The 21978-nt window shown below is 36.4% G+C and overlaps 1 protein-coding gene across 5 annotated transcripts in view; it reads right to left on the bottom strand.

Annotated features, from left to right (window-relative positions):
* srrm3 (serine/arginine repetitive matrix 3) overlaps positions 1 to 21978 on the bottom strand; it is a 474513-nt gene that overhangs the window by 39199 nt on the left and 413336 nt on the right. For all 5 annotated transcript variants that reach the window (XM_039756801.1, XM_039756797.1, XM_039756799.1 and 2 more), the window contains 3 exons: positions 20085 to 20135; positions 10108 to 10215; positions 7053 to 7236 (listed from right to left, as the gene is read on the bottom strand). In XM_039756801.1, coding sequence (XP_039612735.1) covers positions 7053 to 7236; positions 10108 to 10215; positions 20085 to 20135 — 343 coding nt within the window. The remainder of the gene's footprint in view (positions 1 to 7052; positions 7237 to 10107; positions 10216 to 20084; positions 20136 to 21978) is intronic.

Here is a 21978-nt window from a genome sequence, read left to right as displayed (position 1 = left end):
AGGAAAAAAAAAAACTTGAAATAAACAAACAAATAAATAAATAAATAAACAGCTGATTAGGCATGCGAAGTACAACAGCTAATGAAAGGGAAGACAGCAAATCAGCTTTACGAAAAGAAGCCAGAGACGTAGCACACAGAGCAATGAAGAGATGTTTGGCGCAAAAATGGAAAACAAAAACTAGAGATTCCTTTATTTGGAAGGGGAGTGCAACTTACTTAGTTTTGTACAGATTTATTTATTTGTTTGTTTGTGAAGTAGCTACTGTATGTGTGTCAGCTAGAACCTAATGAACTTCTTCAAATTCTTTCCTTGTAAGTAGAACCTGTAAGTACAGTTTAGGGATTATTCTTGAAATATATGAAATGCTCAGAAAAAAACTGATGACACGCTGTTGCAATAGACAACAGTTGTTGTTTTAAACCTAAATAAGCACTTAGCAATACAAATGCTCCAGTACAGTTGGGTATATGTTAATCCTGTGGTGTGACACCTCTGATCATAATAATCGGAAGAGAAGCTCTTAGTTTATCTGCAGAAGTTGCCTAGCATGGAAAAATCGTACGAACTGAGCAATGTAGCACAAAAGAAAAAGGAATTAAACAATCCCAATAAATGATGTTCCTCTGGGAATATTATGATCAATGGTGTCAAATGCAGCACTCAGATCTAAGAGGATGAGAACAGATAAATGGCCTCTGTCTGCATTCACTCGCAAATCATTTACTACTTTAACGAGTGCAGTTTCTGTGCTGTGATTTGTTCTAAAACCCGACTGAAATTTATCAAGAATAGCATGTAAAATGCTGTTACTCAATCGTTTGACAAGAAGTAGTAAGTGGCAGGAAAACAAAAATCAAGTAATTTATTTTAAAAATATATAAAGCTTAGGAGTGTAAATGAAAAAGTAAAGATACAAATATCGCTATTTCTCATGTACTGTAGTGAATCAAAAAGCACAATATACAGTATTGTAACCTGTTTGCCACATTAATAGTGTCATGATATACAGCATATTCAGTTTGGGTTCACTTTAATATTTTCACTCATCTGTTTCATATATAATTCTACTTTAATTTTTATTTCTGTTTAGGTTTATGTTGTATCATAATGGTCACTATGGACACTGCTGTAGCAATGTGGTGGTGAGATCATGTGCTAATCAATTTCTTAATGGACACCAGGCTATTTAAAGAGGACGGGTTTGTTGAGGCTCTTTTGTCTGACCTCTACCTTAAGAATAAATAAAAAAACCCTTTCACAAAAAACAATGAAAACTGGTTTAACTAGCCATGTTCCTGGAAGCCAGCATATAACAATGTTTGGAAATGTGCACACACATAAGTAAAAATTCAGCTGGAATGCACAGAAAAAGATCAACAAACAGTAAAATGGTAATGCTTTCACAATATGGGGAGAGATGTTTGATCAGCAAAATTCCATTACGTGGCTCAATCACTTCAAACATCGATAAATAAAGTCTGACGAATGGAGACAATTTAGAGAGACCTCAAAATGTGTAGATACCAAGATAAAGAAAGAATGGGATTTTATAAGAATGAATGCATTTTGAAAGATTCTAAAATTGTTTTGAAATCTGAAAATTAATTATAGATAAAGATATTTAAACTTTTCATAAAGTCATTGAAATAATTAAATTGTGAATCGCATCTGCTTTCCTAATGTTGATATTCTAAAATTTCAGTTAATCGTCTTTTTTAACTATAAGGCATGCAAACACAGGTAAGGAGCAAGTATGCTCAAAGGATTGTGATTGAATAGAAAAAAAGAATTTCATTGTTTAAAATGAAAAAAAAAGTATCTTTACTTTTTGATTTACATGTGTGTGTATATCTGTATATAATTTATATGGATAGACATTATGAAACATTCTGATGACAGGTTGCAAGTTACTGGTTTGTTATTTCTCAAAAGAGCAGAAATTTGCTCCGGCTTTTCAATTATTTTGGTTCTACTCAGCCCTGTCTCATCAGAGCACTCTCAACAGCAATCCCGCAGAATATTTCTCACCATGATAAAAAAGAAACTAAAAAATATGGTAAATAGACTTCTGCTTGAAGTGGAGGACGCCTTATGGGCTAACTCACACTTTAATTTTCAAACTGTCAGCTGCTTCTAAAGGAAGGCAGGAGTGGATTTGTTTTGCTATTTAAAGTTTCACCTAAACAGTTCTGTGCACCTTTAAAGGACGTCTTGTTTTATTGTACTTGAATATTTTGTTTGCTCTAGTATGTAAAAGAGGGGACTGAAATCAAGGTTAATCTTTCATTACAGAATATGCTGAAATGCACCACTGAAAAATATCGTGTCAGTCACAAAAGGCTCTTGACCTATTGTCCATGAAGTCACTAAAAGTCACAAAAAGCTAAGTGTATAAAACAAATACCGAAAATGTAGGGTTATTTATATTGCAGCAATGCAAAGCAGAAAAACAGGACAATTAAACTAGCCAAAAACAGTAGCTTATCTAAAGCACATTCATATCACGTTCAAATTAGTTTGAAATCGGAATTACATTTGTTGTTTGTTTATTCTAAGAAGAAAATAACTATGCAAGTGTTTACTTATTTTTATTTCATGCTAATTCTTTATATTGTTTTAAACGGAACATATAACAAACATTATTCGAGAGTAGTGTTTTGCCCATCTAGGAAGTGACATGCATTAAAAATAAACAAATAAAAAAAAATGCACAATGAAACTGGTCAGGGTCAGTCCCTATCATTCATCTGCAGTACTGGCTTGAGATACAAATTTTTATAACAACCACTTGTGAGACCTTGAAGAGCCCTGCAGCAATTGAACAACCTGCTGTAGCTATGATAAGTAAGACATCATGTAATTTTTAACACATCTGTATTCAAAAGAAATCTAGTTCACATACCCATTAACCTACGTGATCCAGTTCCATAACATATGAATGCTTTTCATATAAACAAGACAGAAAAATAAGTTTGGATGTATATTTCAGTTACAACTTAAAAGAAACAAATTAATTCATAAAACAAAGGGTTAGGAAAAATTAACACTGGCCCCTTCACAAATTTGTAGAAGCGATACATAAACCTTTAGAACATTAGAAAACTTTACATCATGTTCTAATGTTCATAAAACTTGTGGCTCTTTGCACCATTAAAATAAGAGGACATGAAATATACATAATCAGATAATAGTGTGAAATAGCAAGTTTACTATTCTGAAAGCCATTAAAGTGAAGAATGAAACTTTCTTATTATTTTAGAATGAACATCCTAGGTCTTAAACATCCACCACTCACCATAATGTTTCAGAATGATTAACTGCTCTGTATTTTATGTTAATATTAAAAATATCATAAACATAAAAAATAAAGTATAAACATATATTTTATATAATGATTCACTATATGCTCTTTGGTCTAAATACCACTATCATTTACACATTGTGGTTGAAATAAGAGATAAAAAATGATCAGATTCACAAAATCAAATCATTAGAAAATAGCACAAAGATTGTTCCTAAAATGTGTAACCTTAATGTAGGTCTGTTTATCTGAAATGGAACAAATAACATATCGCAATGGCTATGCAATGAATATACTGTATATTCATTCATCTTCCATCCTTATTCTACTGAATGCTTATAAAACATGTCTACACAAGATGTAACGGAGTCCATGAAAGCCAGTACTCTCCCTTTACCTGCAACAATTGGGAATTTCCCCTTGGGATTAATAAAGTATCTATCTATCTATCTATCTATCTATCTATCTATCTATCTATCTATCTATCTATCTATCTATCTATCTATCTATCTATCTATCTATCTATCTATCTATCTATCTATCTATCTATCTATCTATCTATCTATCTATCTATCTATCTATCTATCTATCTATCTATCTATCTATCTAACAAGCTAACAAGCTAACAAGCTGCCTAGCACCTCTCTTGTCCAAGAATTGAATATTTAGACAAGCTAAAGGCAGAAATACTTTTCAGAATCCTGCTTTTATTTTTTCTGTCCATCACGAGACTTCCACATAATTAGTATTGCCATGGGCAGCACGGTGGTGCAGTGGTAGCGCTGCTGCCTCGCAGTTAGGAGACCTGGGTTCGCTTCCCTGGAGTTTGCATGTTCTCCTCGTGTCTGCGTGGGTTTCCTCCCACAGTCCAAAGACATGCAGGTCAGGTGCATTGGCAAATCTAAATTGTACCTAGTGTGTGGCGGTGTGTGTGTGCGTGCCCTGCAGTGGACTGCCGCCCTGCCCGGGGTTTGTTTACTGCCTTGTGCCCTGTTTTGGCTGGGATTGGCTCCAGCAGACCCCCGTGACCCTGTAGTTAGGATATAGCGGGTTGGATAATGGATGGATGGATAGTATTGCCATAAAACAGATACAGAAGGGAGAGGCCTGATGAAGCTGTATGTGGAAGGGTGGCTACATGAACAAAATCCAAACCCAGTCTTAAATAAGGAGAGAGGTGAAGCTCTACATTAATCCTGGCAATACTAAATTATGTCACAGATGTGAGCTTATTTAAAACTAAACAACATTTCTTTCTTATTACTACAGCATTTTTATATTTCAGAATTATTAAACAGCAAGCCACAGCACAATCTCTGTAGCCACATTTATCTCTCTTTTCTATTGGCCTTTAAAAACTGCAGTTAAATATTTATTCAGTGTTTAAATGATACTGGTATTTAGAGCAGACCAATTACTTATGGGAAGCTACCGTTTTCTGGCCTAAATACACAGTTCATGCAAGGCTACATCTGCTGCAAAACACACAGCAATGTCACTCTTAAAAATGAAAAACATTTTCAGAAAAAGCTAACACAAAAACACACAAAAATAAAGCAGTACCATTTTTTCAAAAACTTCCCATCAGATCATCTTACCTTTGTTTGTAGAATGTAGTTTAACAGTACTCTGTAATTTAATAGTGCTTCTTTTGTACAATATGCTTATCATTATTTCTTTTTTTTTAAAGGTATTTGGTGCCTGATCTGATTTATATTTATGCTCAAACATCCTTTCTAGGCATAAGTATCATGTAAAATTTTAATTTTACAAGCTATACTATCAAAATATCTATAAAGCTTTTCAATAAACATTGACATAGATATTGACTGATTTTAAACTGTTAGCCAATGAATGGCCAGTTTTATCACAAGTGAATTAGCGTAAGATGTTTTAGTAAAATGTAAGATGCTTCCAAATTTGTCTTGAAGGTTTTGATTATATGTCATAAATATATATTTCACATTGAGAAGAAGGAAAGGCTAGTATTTGGATAAGATACAGCTCTTTGAGTCCTAGAATAACAAACAGACCTTCTTTGTAAGTGAGCAAGACAACAAGAAATCCATCACTTATAAAATGTAAACTTGCTACTACCAGTTTTTTTTTTAATGTGAAGATAAACAACATCAACATAATAATGTGTTAGTTGCATGTGAGTTTAATGTAATAAAGTTTATTAGACAAAATATACAAGTTAGAAATGAAAAGATCAATAAACTGGGATGCATTGTTATACAGTAGATTACCGTAAGACAATGTAATATATAAACTGTTCAATGTGAAGGCTATCTTTTGTAACTGGTTGCTTCATGGATATCATGAAATCTTTTCTGGTAGCTGAACATTTTAGAATTTCTTCATCTATTCATTTGTATTAGAAAAGGCCTCTGTTTTTGAAATGGGTCAGCAAACATTTAGGGTGTTTAAGGAATTAAATTTGGTTTTACTTCATGGATAACATGTGTTGGAGATGGCTGGGGTGGCGACCCGGCCAGGACACCTAGGAAGACCGGAGGAGGACTTACGCCTTCCCCAGACCATGTGGGGGCGGCCACGCTGGTTCCTTTGAGGGCCACGGATATAGAGCTTTGAAGCTCCACCCTGTTGGGGCCCGTGGTCATCGCCAGGGGGCGCCCCCATGCCTTTGGAGTCCTGGACCTCAGCACTTCTGCCACACTTCTGGACTGAGCTGGAGAGGACAGAAGGAGGTGGTCTGAAGAAAGGCATTGTGTGGCCAGGACTTTGGGGACTTGTGGGGTTCGTGGAGCACTTTGAACTTGTAAATAATGTAAAATAAACGTATGTTGGGTGATATTAACATGTCCGCCTGTCTGTGGCCGGGCCAGTCTCCACACATGAAATTCTTGCTTATAACAGTAAACTTTCTAGAATTTCTACATCCATTCATTTGTGTTAGACATGGCCTCTAATTTTGGAAGACACTTAGTCTTTTCTAATCAAACCAACCAATAAATATTTAAATTACATAGAAAGGACACCTTTTCCTATGAAATTATAATAATGCTAATTAAATCCTGAAAGAATAGAATACCAGGAAAATTTGTATTGATGTCCAGTGAATTTACTGCATCAATTATATCTGGCTCCTTAAAAAATAAGTTCACCTTGAATGAAGATCAGCATTTGTGATTTCTAAATTATTTACTGGATGATTTGCCTTCTTTCACATATATGTTTCACGCAAATGAACTATTAACAAATGTTTCTTTCTGAAACATTATACCTTATAATCCTACGTATAGTATTTCTATGTTGTTTGAGAAATGTCCTTAAACTGAAAAGTTCACATGTGAATTATTAAGGAATAAAAATGGAAATAAAATTAAGAAATAAGCAGCTGCAGGCTTTGACAGAACAAAAACAGGGCTGAATTCTACCAATTGGGATGGACATTTTGATTTAAAATATAACAGCTCTCATTCACCTCCATGAATTCTATTCTCTTTCTTGTTTTTGCCACCATTTTTACAAGTTTTCCAGTAATATAGACTTCACTGTTTTATTTTTGCTGAAATCAAAGATGGTCCTCAAGTTAATATCCTCTTTCTTTGTTAAGTTGTTGCAATGTGAATGGCAAATTAAATACAAAGGTGAAATATGGAAAGCCAACACAATTTTTTTTTACTGGAGAACAGAAAGCTATTGATAAGTTCACCCAGTACAACCGAATACAAATAAAGACAGGAAAAAATAATATCTGAAAGATATAAAAGAAATTACATACATCTCGAGTCTTCTCTCTGATGATCTCATTTCCACTATTCTCCTGGCCATTCTTTGTACTGTCTCGGTGTCCATTCTGCCAGGGAGTTGAAGATCTGCTACCACGCATTGGAGAGGGAGACTTGCTACAACTGGAAGGAGTGTGGTATACCTTTTGTTCCTCATCAGTGTGCTTAGGGGTAAGTCTGTCGAAGGAGAATGAAAGGTTTTCTTGGCAACAAAATACCCATTATCATTATCAAACTTTTTAATGTAATTTAAATTAAATTGGTTTACATTGGCAAAAAGAAAAAAGAGCTTGATATTCAATGTTATGCTCTCATGTGAATGTTAAAATATACACATGATATTTCAAAACATGCAGCACTATTCAGGATATCTATTGCATAGTGTTAATCATTTTATTGTATTGATAGTGCATTCATTTCAACATACAATTCACTAAAACTGAAAACACTATTTTTGACTGTTATTGCTAATTATTCAGATTCTCTAAATTCAAAACAAAAACTAGAATATGTTTTATGGTTCGGTTTTGTGTTTTTCTGGTATTCAATATAACATCTCTAATATTTGATTTCAGGTCAGGGTTCCTTTGGAAGCTTCACCTTGAGGACACCAGATCAGGAATAGAAAATAGCCACACCACTTGTAAAACTTTCTATCGAGTTCAGACTCATAGAGAGCCTGTGCCTACCCTTAAAGACTGGGGCTCAAAACACGACCTTGGTAGAGTCCATCACATGGTTCACTCATGCAACCATTTTCACTGAGATAATTCTGATCCACCAATTAACCTAATGTTCATAACTCTGAGATGCGGAAAGAAAACTGAAACTCCCTGAGATATACCCAAAAAGACACTGGGAGAACATGAGTTAACAATATTTTCTAGATTATCTTTCTGTCCATATTTGATGGTGCCAGGTTTTGCACATTGTGACTCTGTATTGCACAAGCAAAAAGTTGGATGGGATTGTTGCTAGCCCAGTGTTCCTATATCTATATATATAATTTACTAAGGCAAGACAACCATGGAAAGCACGCCGGAAGGGGCGTGGGTTCACTAAGCCGTCGACAAGTAAGACACCTATGGTGCACGCAGGAAGGAGCCACGCCGGAGGTGAATCGCCATATGCAGTGTGTAAAACGGTTTGCGAGGGGTATTCCATGGGATCCTTAAAACAATCCTTTACAACTGAGGTTAAAACACAATGAAGTAAGGAGTCTTTAAAAACCGAGTTTTCGGTTACGACGCACGACCGTGTGCACCATTGCAAACTGTTTTACACGGTACATACAGCAATTCGCATCCGTGACAAACATGCGTCTTCTTAGATGCTCCTGCAGCAACACGGAAAGTCTACATGAGTCACAGGTGAATCGGGACTGTGCAAAGACGACAACGACTCAAGTGACGAGTTGGAGCCGGGCACATGAGAGATGGCGGTCCGCCAGTTTTCAGTCACGGACGATTGTGTGTTGGTTCGTTCCGTGCATTGTTACAATGTTGCTTTTCTTGCTGATTTATTACATTACCGATTTTTCAAATGTTAATTTTCTCCCTGTGCTTAATAATCACTAAAAAACCAGCCTGATTATGCGGCGTATGGTACGCCGCGGGTTGGCTAGTTTGTTTACATGCATCAAACAAGTTGGATAAATCTGCAGATGTCAGATCAGGTGGATAAGAAGATACCCTATAATCAGTAAAACCTCTAAGACAAAGAAACAACTTATTAAGGAGGATAGCTTTTTAATGAAGCTGAATGTAAATACATGTCAGTTTTACGACTGTTTCATTAAATCCTTTAATTCATTCATTTTCACAATCTGCTTCTTACAGCATTGGACATTTTTCAGCAAGAACAAGCCAGTTAGCCCAACTGAACTCGCCAATAATATTTATCTAATTTTACCCTTCAAGAGTAAGGGGGTCTGCTGGAGCCAATCCCAGGACACAAGACAGGAACAAATCCCTGGGTAGCCCATACACACGGCACACAAACACCCACATGCACCTAACCTGCATGTTTTTGGACTGTGGGAGGAAACTGGAGCACCTGGAGCAAACTCCATGCTAGGAGGACCTGGGAAGCAAACCCAGGTCTCCTTACTGCAAGGCAGCAGCGCTACCACTGCACTACCGTGCCACCCTCTTTAAGATACACAACTTGATAAATTCCATATGTCTATAGTTCTCGGTGTATATAAAAAAAAAAACTTTCTGATGTTTGTTCAATATTTGTGTTCCTGCTGAAGAATTCATTTTAAAGTAAAAATCTGGATCCACTGTACTAATTCCTTTCAGAATTTTAAAACCTTCAGTCCTGTCATCTCTTAATTTCCATTTTTCATACTAAAACAGTTCTACTTCTTCAATGTCTTCTCATAACTCATAACTTGCAGTCCACGAATTAGGCCTAGCCACTCCCCTCTGGACTTTTTCTAGAATTCTATATCTTTTTTGTTCCTGGAGACCAAAACTGCATACAGCACTCTAGGGTGAGGCCTAAACAGTATGTTATATAATAAGTTAAAAGTTAAGCGTAACCTCCTTTGATGTGTAATATAGTTTTGACTTTGAATGATACATATGTAAAGCAGTAAAATGGTTACATGACTTGTGGGGTTTCCACAGTATGTTCATATTTTGTGATAATGGGTTTAACCCCTATTTTGTAAAATTCATCCTTTATTTAATGGAATCCATTCTATCCAAGCAGCCAGAGCCTATTCTGGCAACATCAGCCACAAGACAGAAACCACCCTGGAGAGTACTGCACCCCGTCATAGGGCATGCTTGCTGACATTCCCATACTCATTCATAAAGGTCAATTTAGAGTCAAGCCCATCTACACTAGGTGTTCATTATAAATGTCACTATGGGAAAAAAAAGGCATTTGAGAATTTATACAGTAGTTGGAAATATACTCTGTGTATCTGAGGTTCTCCTTGACTCTGTTCCCTTCAATGTCTCCTCAGTTTCAGGACTAGGAAATAAACATGACACAAATAAGTTCAGCTTTGTAGGGAGGCAAGACCTTCAGACACACCTGCTTGGTGATTTCAAAGGGCTACCCAGTGAAGACATTGAGGCACTGCGTGAGCTACAGCAACTCCCTCGGCGGTGGGACCTTACTCCAGGTGATTCAGCAGGGGATCTTAAGGAAAAATGAATAGGAATTTTCAAGAACAGCAATTAGACACAAGTCAGGTGCACAAATAAATTACCACATGAACAGAAAATGACAAAGTAGAAAGAGAATGGCTTGACATTTTTCCTCCATGTTCTTATATAAATAAGTAAGGGAATGTCTCATTAATAAAGATTCCAAACAGCTGGATAGAGACTAAACATATTAACTGACATTCGTTCAATTCATCCGACAGCAATAAGGTATTAGGGCAGCAATAAAATCAAACAAATGTCAAGAAATGGATGTTACTGAGTAATGTGCTCATGAAAATCCAACCACCAACAATATTTAAAAATAATTACAGAGAAAAAAAATGCTTCTTAAACTGAGTGACTCCAATGGGGAAAATGAAAAAAAAAATGGAAGTTAGAATTGAGATATGAAAGGCACTACTACCCAGTAGGAATATGGATTTCCCTTTGTAGTACAGACTGAAAATATACTCATGAATAATTAGATTATTCTAATCTAGGTTTCCCTGTTTTTCCAGAATCATTCTGTCGTTTTTCAGTTTTGTATGAAGAAAAGTCTTAGGGTGAATGCCTTAAATGCATGCAACAATTTGCAGCTTACTCTCCTTACTAGACTACACAAAACATGTCAAGTATTTTGCACAATGATATTTAATGCAGTTCCAATATAAAGTTCAAAGTAAAGGTTTACTTTTTGTCACGCAAAAACACTGTCAGGAAATAAGGTACACAATAAAATAATCTGGTACAGAGACTGTAATTGTAATCATTCTTATCTTGCTTCATTATAGGATGTTTAAAAAATATGGAGATAGGATGGCAGCAATATGTTCTCTACAGTGTTAAAGGAAAGTTCTCTTTCCCAAAAAGACTTATGGACATGAAAGATAGGCAAAAGATGTTCAACTCAACCTGAAGGTTCAGAGGACCTATTATACACATCAATATACCGATACATTTGTGTGTGTTTTTTTGTCTTTTTTTAAGACAAATATCACTAAATATCAGCAACACTTGTTTAATGGACTACTATCATCTACTATGGGAGCCTATGGATAAGTATTTTGTTTGCATCACCTTATAGTATGGTACAGTGGCTAAAAAATTAAATCTTAAACCCCAAGGTTCGTAGTTCAATTTCCATCGTTGTGCACTGTTTCAATTTCTGATCCTGGGCAAGTCAAATGACTAGCTTGTGTCATAACTGAAAAAGTCTATGAACAGTCATAAGTCATAAGGAAATAATTAATAAGACAATTCGTAATTTGTGAAAAATATATAAGGCTGTCGCTGCCACTCAGGTGCATTCTCATGAAGAACAGAGATAAAAAAGTTTTTGATCTAATACAAGCTAGTAGTGACCAATGCTGTACAAAAGCATTTAAACTGAAGATCCGTTTTCCCCCTTATTTTTTAGTCGAGTACTGTCTTGAATTCAAAAATCAGTTCCATGGTGCAATTACTTACCTGTTTATGATGCTGAAGTACATATTTAATAATATTCTAGCAAAAAACAATGTGTTTTCCAAGTTTTAAGCTTATAACTGAATAACTGATATGTGGATTATGCAACATGAAAAATGTAAGATTTTCTTTTCCCCATGGACATTTTTCACAGCTTTTTGTCCGTGGTACAGCCTTGATTACCAGTGACTTGTATTATATCATGAACTTCTCTCCGCCATGCTTGAAAACATGAGATTTATATTTTTTCTCAGCCACCACTACAAACTACATGGGTAAATAATCTAAAAATATCATTCCTTTAAATACTTTTGCCTGTACTTGCATAATTACACTCACTATGTGACCAATGGCAAGAACTGAGATACAGATTGGCTTGTAAAGTAAATGGAAAACTTCCTCCAAAGCTTACTCTCCCTGACCTGTAAAAATAGAAAGAGAGAGAGATAGAGAGAAACTGTTCTACTCTAGGACAGAACCCCAAACCTCAAATACAGAACTTCCCAACTCTACTGGGTTATACTTACAGCTGTGCTTGAAAGTTTGTGAACCCTTTAGAATTTTCTATATTTCTGCATAAATATGACCTAAAACATCATCAGATTTTCACTCAAGTCCTAAAAGTAGATAAAGAGAAACCAGTTAAACAAATGAGACAAACATATTATACTTGGTCATTTATTTATTAAGGAAAAGGATCGAATATTACATATTTGTGAGTGGCAAAAGTATGTGAACCTCTAGGATTAGCAGTTAGTTTGAAGGTGAAATTCGAGTCAGGTGTTTTCAATCAATGGGATGACAATCAGGTGTGAATGGGCACCCTGTGTTATTTAAAGAACAGAGATCTATCAAAGTCTGCTCTTCACAACACATGTTTGTGGAAGTGTATCATGGCACAAACAAAGGAGATTTCTAAGGACCTCAGAAAAAGAGTTGTTGATGCACATCAGGCTGGAAAAGGTTATAAAACCATCTCTAAAGAGTTTGGACTCCACCAATCAATCCACAGTCAGACAGATTGTGTACAAATGGAGGAAATTCAAGACCATTGTTACCCTCTCCAGGAGTGGTCGACCAACAAAGATCACTCCAAGAGCAAGGCGTGTAATAGTCGGCGAGGTCACAAAGGACCCCAGGGTAACTTCTAAGCAACTGAAGGCCTCTCGCACATTGGCTAATGTTCATGTTCATGAGTCCACCATCAGGAGAACACTGAACAACAATGGTGTGCATGGCAGGGTTGCAAGGAGAAAGCCACTGCTCTCCAAAAAAAACTGCTGCTCATTTGCAGTTTGCTAAAGATCACGTGGACAAACCAGAAGGATATTGGAAGAATGTTTCGTGGACAGATGAGACCAAAACAGAACTTTTTGGCTTAAATGAAATGCGTTATGTTTGGAGAAAGGAACACACTGCATTCCAGCATAAGAACCTTATCCCATCTGTGAAACATGGTGGTGGTAGTATCATGGTTTAGGTCTGTTTTGCTGCATCTGGGCCATGATGGCTTGCCTTCAGTGATGGAACAATGAATTCTGAATTATATCAGAGAATTCTAAAAGAAAATGTCAGGACATCTCTGTCCATGAACTGAATCTCAAGAGAAGGTAGGTCATGCAGCAAGACAATGACCCTAAGTGCACAAGTTGTTCTACCAAAGAATGGTTAAAGAAGAATAATGTTAATGTTTTGGAATGGCCAAGTCAAAGTCCTGACCTTAATCCAATCGAAATGTTGTGGAGGGACCTGAAGCGAGCAGTTAATGTAAGGAAACCCACCAACATCCCAGAGTTGAAGCTGTTCTGTACAGCGGAATGTGCAAAAATACCTCCAAGCCGGTGTGTAGGAATGATCAAAAGTTACCGGAAATGTTCAGCTGCAGTTATTTCTGCAAAGGGGGGGTCACACCAGATACTGAAAGCAAAGGTTGGCATACTTTTGCCACTCACAAATATGTAATATTCGATCATTTTCCTCAATAAATAAAAGACAAAGTATAATAATTTTGTCTCATTTGTTTAACTGGTTTCTCTTTATCTACTTTTAGGACTTGAGTGAAAATCTGATGATGTTTTAGGTCATATTTATGCAGAAATACAGAAAATTCCAAAGGGTTCACAAACTCAAGCACAACTGTAGCTACAAAACCAAACCTGTGCATGCCGTAAAACAAATCCTGGAAGGGAGGCAGAATGTAAACTTAGAAGATTCCTACACCCAATGGAAAGTCCTTTAGTGCCAATATAGCAATCAATGTCATACAACAGTGGCGCCAGACCATTGAACTTTCATAGTACCTGTTACCAAAATATACTGAAATCGATGGTCATAAGCATTCTCCAAGTTCACAAAACAAGAAAAAAATCAATAACCTAGGTACTCCAAAAGACAGTATATTCAGCATTTCCATAAAAAGTCTAACAAAACCATTTAGCAGAATTCTCTAAGGACATACCCACCAGGTTCATACTGTATTTCCAACAGAGGTCATCTCACTAAAAACAAACGTGGCCATTTCCCCACCTACTCTTCACTAGCCATTTAATGGTTTGCCAAATATTGTATAAAAAGGGATAAAGTCAACTGTTTGTAACCATTTCATAACCACTTTTAGTTAATATTTTTATAAAATATTTCCTTTAATGACTTTCCATTACCATTGGCACCTCTCAGCTGGTTCCAATTTCTTTCAGGAAAGACCCAACCTTAAGGCCAATTTGCCAATGGTAAACCTATTATGAATACAAGACTCTTGATAACATAGCTTTCACAATACTTGAGTGACGTAAATCCCTACATCATGCTACCAGACATTGTCATTGAAAGAGTGAAATCAGTATAACAGCCAGAAACAAAAGCAACTTAAAAACATAGAAAGTGTTTTTATGATCAAACTGTACTGAAAATGATCAAGAATAATCAAAACTCAAATTTTACTGGAACACAAAAATGGGTAACAATGAGTCATATTCCAAATTAGCAAATGAAACTAACTGTCCAACCACACTAGTGTTGTATGGTATACAAGTATTAAAACATACCATACTAACAATTGTTCAAAGCGATACTATACCTGCATTATGTAAAATTCAGTAATCTTACTACTGTACATGAAAATGTGACTAAAGTTGCTTTATGCTATGTTTATTAAAAGGAAAGATCCAAAAAATGGCACAGATAGCATTGACAGGGCAGTTAAGTGAGATATGGCAATAGTTTGCTAATAAGGCAAATGAAAAAGTTGAACCTGAAAATATTACAGCACCTGTTTGCAAATAGTGTTACAAGGTTTATGTCACCAAAGGAGGAAACACATCAAATCTTGCCAATCATTTACCCCTTGTTCATCCCGATGAATTTCATAGACTCGGAGCTCGACAGGCGTTAAAATGGTATTTACAGTAAAAACAAGTAAAGTTAAGAGGGGCACGTTTTCCATGAAGCTGGGTTACAGATCCAGAACTATGAGAAGTACTTTTTTTTTTAAAACATCTGTCTGTTTGTGTGGCCTATCAGCCTGTGTGGTTTAGAGTCATCTGTTATTTGCTAAGGTATGGTTTTGGCATGGATACTGAGATGACAAATCTGGGTATTATTACTTAGTATTAGTATTAAGTCGAAATTTTAGTATCAATCCAACACTACTGCAAACTCTTAAAATTAAGGTCAGGAGAGAATCTAAAAATAATGATGGCAACCATGTAAAACAGGATTGACAAATGCAGATTGCCCGGGAGAAGGAAATGCAAATAATAAAATGGCAAATCAACAAAAAATGCCAGTTACTAGAACGTAGACCACCAGACTCGTGACTCCCAAAAAGCCATGCAGCAGCCTGCTACTTTGCTACATTAGAGCTAAATTACCCATTCATTTAAGCTACTGGGAATTCAAGCACAGCTAGTTTAAAGCATGCAAAATTTCCAGAAATTTAAAAAGAGATAGAGACAGAGGCAGAGACAGAGAGAGGGACAGAGAGAGAGAGAGAGAGAGAGAGAGAGAACAAGGGGACATCCAGTGTGAGGCCTGTGGTCTTTTGGCAGCAACCACACCCTAACAAAAGAGCCTCTGCTGGACAGAACTAAAAGAAAAAGCAGATAGTTTCATTATGGAAGATGGGAGTGTGTTCTTGGTAAGACAAGGAAAACTGATTTGAGAAAATGGACAGCAACGTGTCCCCAAACTGTTGAATGTTTCCTTTATTTTTTCTCCACTTACATTTTAAAAAGGAATGACATTAAAAACAAGTGTATATAAAATCTAGTAATACATACATTTTTGAAGTCTATCTATCAATTCATTCATTTTCTAACGCACAAATCCAGTTTGAGTTTTCTAAAAGCAGGTGCCTATCCTGGCAGTATTCAAGGCAGTCTAACCTAGAACTATGGAGATGTAAGGCAGCAGTGCTAAATCCTGTGCCTCCAAATCCTTTAACAAACTGTAATAAGCTTCAGTTTTACTAAGCTGGGAATCCATACAGTATTAGAATTACAGGGAGGTGGGAGAATTTTTACACCACTACAAATAAAGAAACGGATTTTAATCCTTCATCAGCCATGCACAAACATATATACTCACTTCCAGACAGTCTGAAAAATTAAGTTAACCTCCCTTCAAATTTTATATATTTTTCTCGAAACCAGATGCCTTTGATTTTTTTCACAAAAAAACATATAGAACATGAAAAATATACTCTACCTTTATGAGATTTAAAGTGGCTCTAATGAGAATCCAAATTGTATATAACTTGACAGCATTAATGTGATTTATATACCTTTATAAGCAGAACTTATGTAATAAGCAAAAAACAAAGAAGCATTGCTTAGTTGTGTACCACTGCAAAAACAAGCAGTAGTACATGTATATAGTGATAGCAAAAACAAAACCTGGAAGTGTTAGTTAAGTGTTCAAAATATATAGCAGATGGTAGTTATAAATAATTGAGTAAACATTCTGTACAAAGTGACAAACATCCTTAGCAATGTTGAGTGTACATGATGCTGAATATTTTTCAACTCAACTGGACATCTTTTAATTTAATATTTTTATGATGGTCTCCTAAACAGTCCATCCTGGAATTAACATGTCCATGACTGGGTCATTTAGCTATTATCTGAAAAAGTCACAGATCCATCCAATTCAGCCAGAGGCTTGGGAAGTAAAAGCAGCCACATTCTCTGCTCTTTTAGCATTGCACGCAGGATGGTCAGCCTTCAATGTCATTAAAATTTTGTTACACAAGGTAGGTTACAGAATTCACATATAAGCTATAATCCTATAACTTCTTTAACAGGTCTGACCACCCTAACCCACTCTCACCTCAGAGTACTGCACCCTCAACCCATCCTTCTGCTGATACCAGCATAGGAGAGAGTTTCCCCCCACCCACAATTACAGCAGCCCAGGTAAGCAGAGAGCTGAGGAGACTTCGTACTAGCAAAGCAGTGGGTCCAGATGGAGTATCGCCACGACTGCTGAAGGCCTGTGCGTTGGAGCTGGGGAGTCCTCAACAGCGCATCATCAAACCTGAGCCTGGAATAGGGGACAGTCGCGAGGCTTTGGAAAACATCTTGCATCACCCTAGTCCCAAAGGTATCACGTCCTGGTGAGTTGAATGACTTCCGGTTCCTTCTTCACCACCTGAGGCCACAGGTCCGCCACGGCCTCAACCCTCTGCAGTTCACATACCAGGGGAAGGTGGAAGTGGAGGATGCCATCGTCTATTTTCTACACCAATCCCTCTCCCACTTGGACAGAGGCAGTGGTGCTGTAAGAATTATGTTTTTTGGACTTCTCTAGCGCCTTCAACACCATCCAACCTCTGCTCCTTAGTAACAAGCTGACAAAGATGGGAGTAGATTCATACCTGGTAGCATGGATCGTGGACTTTCTTACAGACAGACAGTATGTGCATCTCGGGAACTGCAGGGTCTGACATTGCAGTCAGCAACAATAAGCACCGCAGGGGACTGTGCGTTCTTCAGTCCTGTTCAGCCTATATACATTGGACTTGCAATACAACTCGGAGTCCTGCCACGTGCAAAAGTTCGCTGACGACACTGCTATCGTGGGCTGTATCAGGAGTGGGCAGGAGGAGGAGTATAGGAAGCTAATCAAGGACTTTGTTAAATGGTGCAACTCAAACCACCTACACCTGAACACCAGCAAAACCAAGGAGCTGGTGGTGGATTTTGGGAGGCCCAGGCCCCTCCCGGACCCTGTGATTATCAGAGGTGACTGTGTGCAGAGGGTACAGACCTATAAATACCTGGGAGTGCAGCTAGATGATAAATTAGACTGGACTGCCAATACTGATGCTCTGTGCAAGAGAGGACAGAGCCTACCATACTTCCTTAGAAGGCTGGCGTCCTTCAACATCTGCAATAAGATGCTGCTGATGTTCTATCAGACAGTTGTGGCGAACGTATAAAGAAGAGGGACACCTCCTGCCTGGACAAACTGGTGAGGAAGCAGGCTCTATTGTAGGCACGGAGCTGGACAGTTTGACATCTGTGGCGGAGCAACGGGCGCTGAGCAGGCTCCTGTCAATCATGGAGAATCCACTGCATCCACTGACCAGTATCATCTCCAGACAGACGAGCAGCTTCAGTGACAGACTGAGGAGATCGTTCCTCCCCCACACTATGTGACTCTTCAATTCCACCCGGGGGGGTAAACGTTAACACTACACAAGAGTTTAGACTGTTATTCCTGCCTTACACTCTCCACCTTGCATTTTTTAACTTGCACTGCGGTTTTATTGCTCTTTCATTAATATTATTTTTATCAGTATGCTACTGTTGGAGTATGTGAATTTCCCATTCGGGATTAATAAAGTATCTATCTATCTATCTATCTATCTATCTATCTATCTATCTATCTATCTATCTATCTATCTATCTATAACAACTCGAAGATCTTACACCACTGTAATGATGCTGGTGTGCATAAATGTAATCACTGTATTTCAAAACTGCTTTTATCATAAACCATTGTGATGCAGGAATTGGTCACCATAAGTATGTGTACATTGTAGCCTTAATATCTGCATAATATTAAATATGTGTAAAACATGAAATGAAAAATGCCTATTTTAATGCAAGATTTGCTTACTTACATCTTGACTAGCAATGGCTTAGTGTTTTACAGTCTTCTAAAAAATACCATGTTGACACCATAATTGACAAACATTATCCCCATCCACAAAGGCTTGTTGTCTGGTACCTGGTAATATACTCTTTTTTAATTATATTTAAACTTCTGTTTTCAATTAAAAATACAAAACAGTGTCATGGACTTTCTTCATAGCACTGTGAGACACTTTTACAAACATAAGTGGATAATAATGTGTGTGTCTCAAAAAAACAATTCTTTGCACAAAATTCAATAAAAACCCGTTAGTCTCCCTGCCCAGTATAAAAGCTGTGGAACAGTATGTAAAGGAAGTGCTATGCAAACCTTTTCTATTTTTTTATATCTTTGACATTAATTGCTTTCTTTTTACTGCTTGGTACCAGAATTTGCTCTAGCTAATTATGAATACAAATCAGGACTACAGTACACCTTAAATAGTGCACCAGAACAGAAGAGTCTCTCATACAGTTATAGCATCCCTATTATCCAAACAGCTACAATATAAGGATGTAGTTATCTGAATAAAATTTCAGTACCAGGAAAAAACTAAAATATCATTCAAGTTGAAAAAATAGGAAACAACAAGGACTTGAAATGAGAAATATGTTCCCTGCTATACCACATTTCAAACAGATAATACCATTGCTTTATATGTTAGCCATACTACTGCACATGTGAGTATATACGGCAACAGGAAATTGGCAATTTAAAATAAAAGCAAACTAAGATTGTTCTCATAATTTTTACATATAAATTAGATCACAGTTTAAGGAGAAGAACAACAAATTTTAAAATCTGGTACCTGAAAGATACTTTCATTTTTCATCAGGAGCTGAAGGGTTCAGTAATTAGCAGCAAATCAATATTCACAAATGTTCCATGCGTTTATTTTTAAGCTACTTAATGACAATGAAAAGTGCAGATAGATGCATGAAATGCCAAAAAGGTTAATAAAAGAATGACAGCAAGGTGAAATTTAAATAATTATGCAATTTTAAAACTATTTAGTAACAGATACAGAACATAGCATACTTTTATTCTTAAATAAAACAACGTAAAAGTAAAAACTGCATTTTATTACTTTATCATTATTTACTCTTGGTTCAAAGGCAGTGAAAGGTTTATTTGAAGTTTGTCCAAAGTGTATTAATAGTGGAAAACACAAAGACTGCAAGTTATACCTAAAAGTTCTAAAACAGGTAGCAATCATGTATTTCTCTCAGAAAGCTTTCTTGATTCTTTTTGAGAGAGTCTCACCTTTTTCTTTGTTTGTTCTTGCTTTTGTGTTTGTTCTTTGGGCTTCCAGATCTGAAATAAAACAGAAAAAAACAAATTCAAAGAATTAATTTAATTAATAAATCTGAATATTGGTAATTCTGCATTGTTTCCTGTCGTGCCAACAATTAAATCAAATTAACTTTTAAAATCGTTGTCGTTGAATCACTTAAGTGTCTTTTATATTTAAAGAAAAAAGACAGAAATAATACCTGCTTCTGAATGTAATTGGCTGAATAGCTAAATTTGCAGTTTCTCTGCTGGAGTAAAACATGAGTTTGAAAATTTCTTAAAACAAAACCAGCTGAATATTCTTAAATTCTACAAATAAATGTGGTTTAAACTGTTAAGATCATTTCATATCAGTTGCACTACTACAGATTATAATTACACTACAAGATAAAATATATTTAATCTACAGTATAAACAAGTACTGTATAGCACATGTATGCATAAGATGCATGATTAATACATATATAATTATATTAAAATAAGAAATGTAAACAATCAAAAATGAATGCACTGCAACAATAAATGTAGACAAAAGGGTAATTTTAAATCATAACTCCATTTAAAGGCAACATTTTGTCTCTAAAATAATAATATCATGGAACAAAAAAAATCTTACTAAACTCTGGATCAAGTATTGGAAAACACTGGCATACACTTTTTGTTTTTAAATTAAATGATTAACACTATACCAAGAAAACATTTCAAGTTTGAATCTGATAGTTTGCATAGGGTCTTCTATTAAAACCTTTGCAAACTGAAAAGGAGTGGAAAGTAGCAATGCACAGAATTCACTCGAGCTCCATATGCACAAAGCAGACAATTATTGAACTCAAAATTATATATCGAGCACATCTGTCTCGTCTAAAACTCTCCAAAATGTTTCCAGGGCAAGATCCAACCTGCGAACGCTGCAATCAAGTCCCAGCCTCACTGGGTCACATGTTTTGGGCCTGCACCAAATTAACGTCATTCTGGACCAAAATTTGTAGGTGCCTTTCAGACAGCCTTGGTGTCACAATCGCTCCTGACCCATTAACAGCTGTGTTTGGGGTTCTTCCAGATGTGTTTAAAGTGAAGAAAGACAGACAAACTGTGATTGCATTCACTACACTTCTGGCACACAGACTGATTTTGCTAAACTGGAAGAATCCTAACTCTCCTCTTTTAAGTCAGTGGGTAACTGATGTTTTATACTATTTGAAATTGGAAAAAATCAAATACTCAGTTAGAGGATCTGTACAGAACTTTTTCAAAACATGGCAGGATCTAATCAGTAATATTTTAGAATAAGCTCTTAAAGCACCGAGGAAGCAAGTCTCTCCGCATTTCTTTTTCTTCCCCATTCATCTCTATTGCCCTATTAAACTAATCAATCTAGGTATGTTTACAAGCTTTAAGTTTTACTCCGTTGGCCATGCTCTATTTCTCAGGGGTGGGGGTTGATTTGTTTTCAATCCTATTTTTTGTAACAATTGATCTATTTGTATAGAATGATTACAATAAAATTAAAAAAAAAAACCTTTGCAGACAGTTAAGATTGCACCAATTCAACAAACCATGAATGAGAATCAAACTCATGGAGTTGTGAGGCAGCAGCTTTACCTGCTGTACACCTTATTATTAATAAAAAACATACCTTTACAAAACTGAGTGAGAGGCTGACCAAATATAAATATCAAAACACACTCAATAACCTATAACTACAGCTAGTACTGCTCTTAGCGTACACATTTTAAATAATTAGTTTGGTGCTGTTATTATGAATCCATCCATTATTCAACCCGCTATATCCTAACACAGGTTCACGGGGGTCTGCTGGAGCCAATCCCAGCCAACACAGGGTGCAAGACAGGAACAAATCCCA

The sequence above is a fragment of the Polypterus senegalus genome, chromosome 6 (assembly GCF_016835505.1).
Source record: "Polypterus senegalus isolate Bchr_013 chromosome 6, ASM1683550v1, whole genome shotgun sequence".
Lineage (NCBI taxonomy): Eukaryota > Metazoa > Chordata > Cladistia > Polypteriformes > Polypteridae > Polypterus > Polypterus senegalus.
Note: the sequence above shows the minus strand (reverse complement) of the source record. Positions and strands in the feature narration are given on the sequence as shown.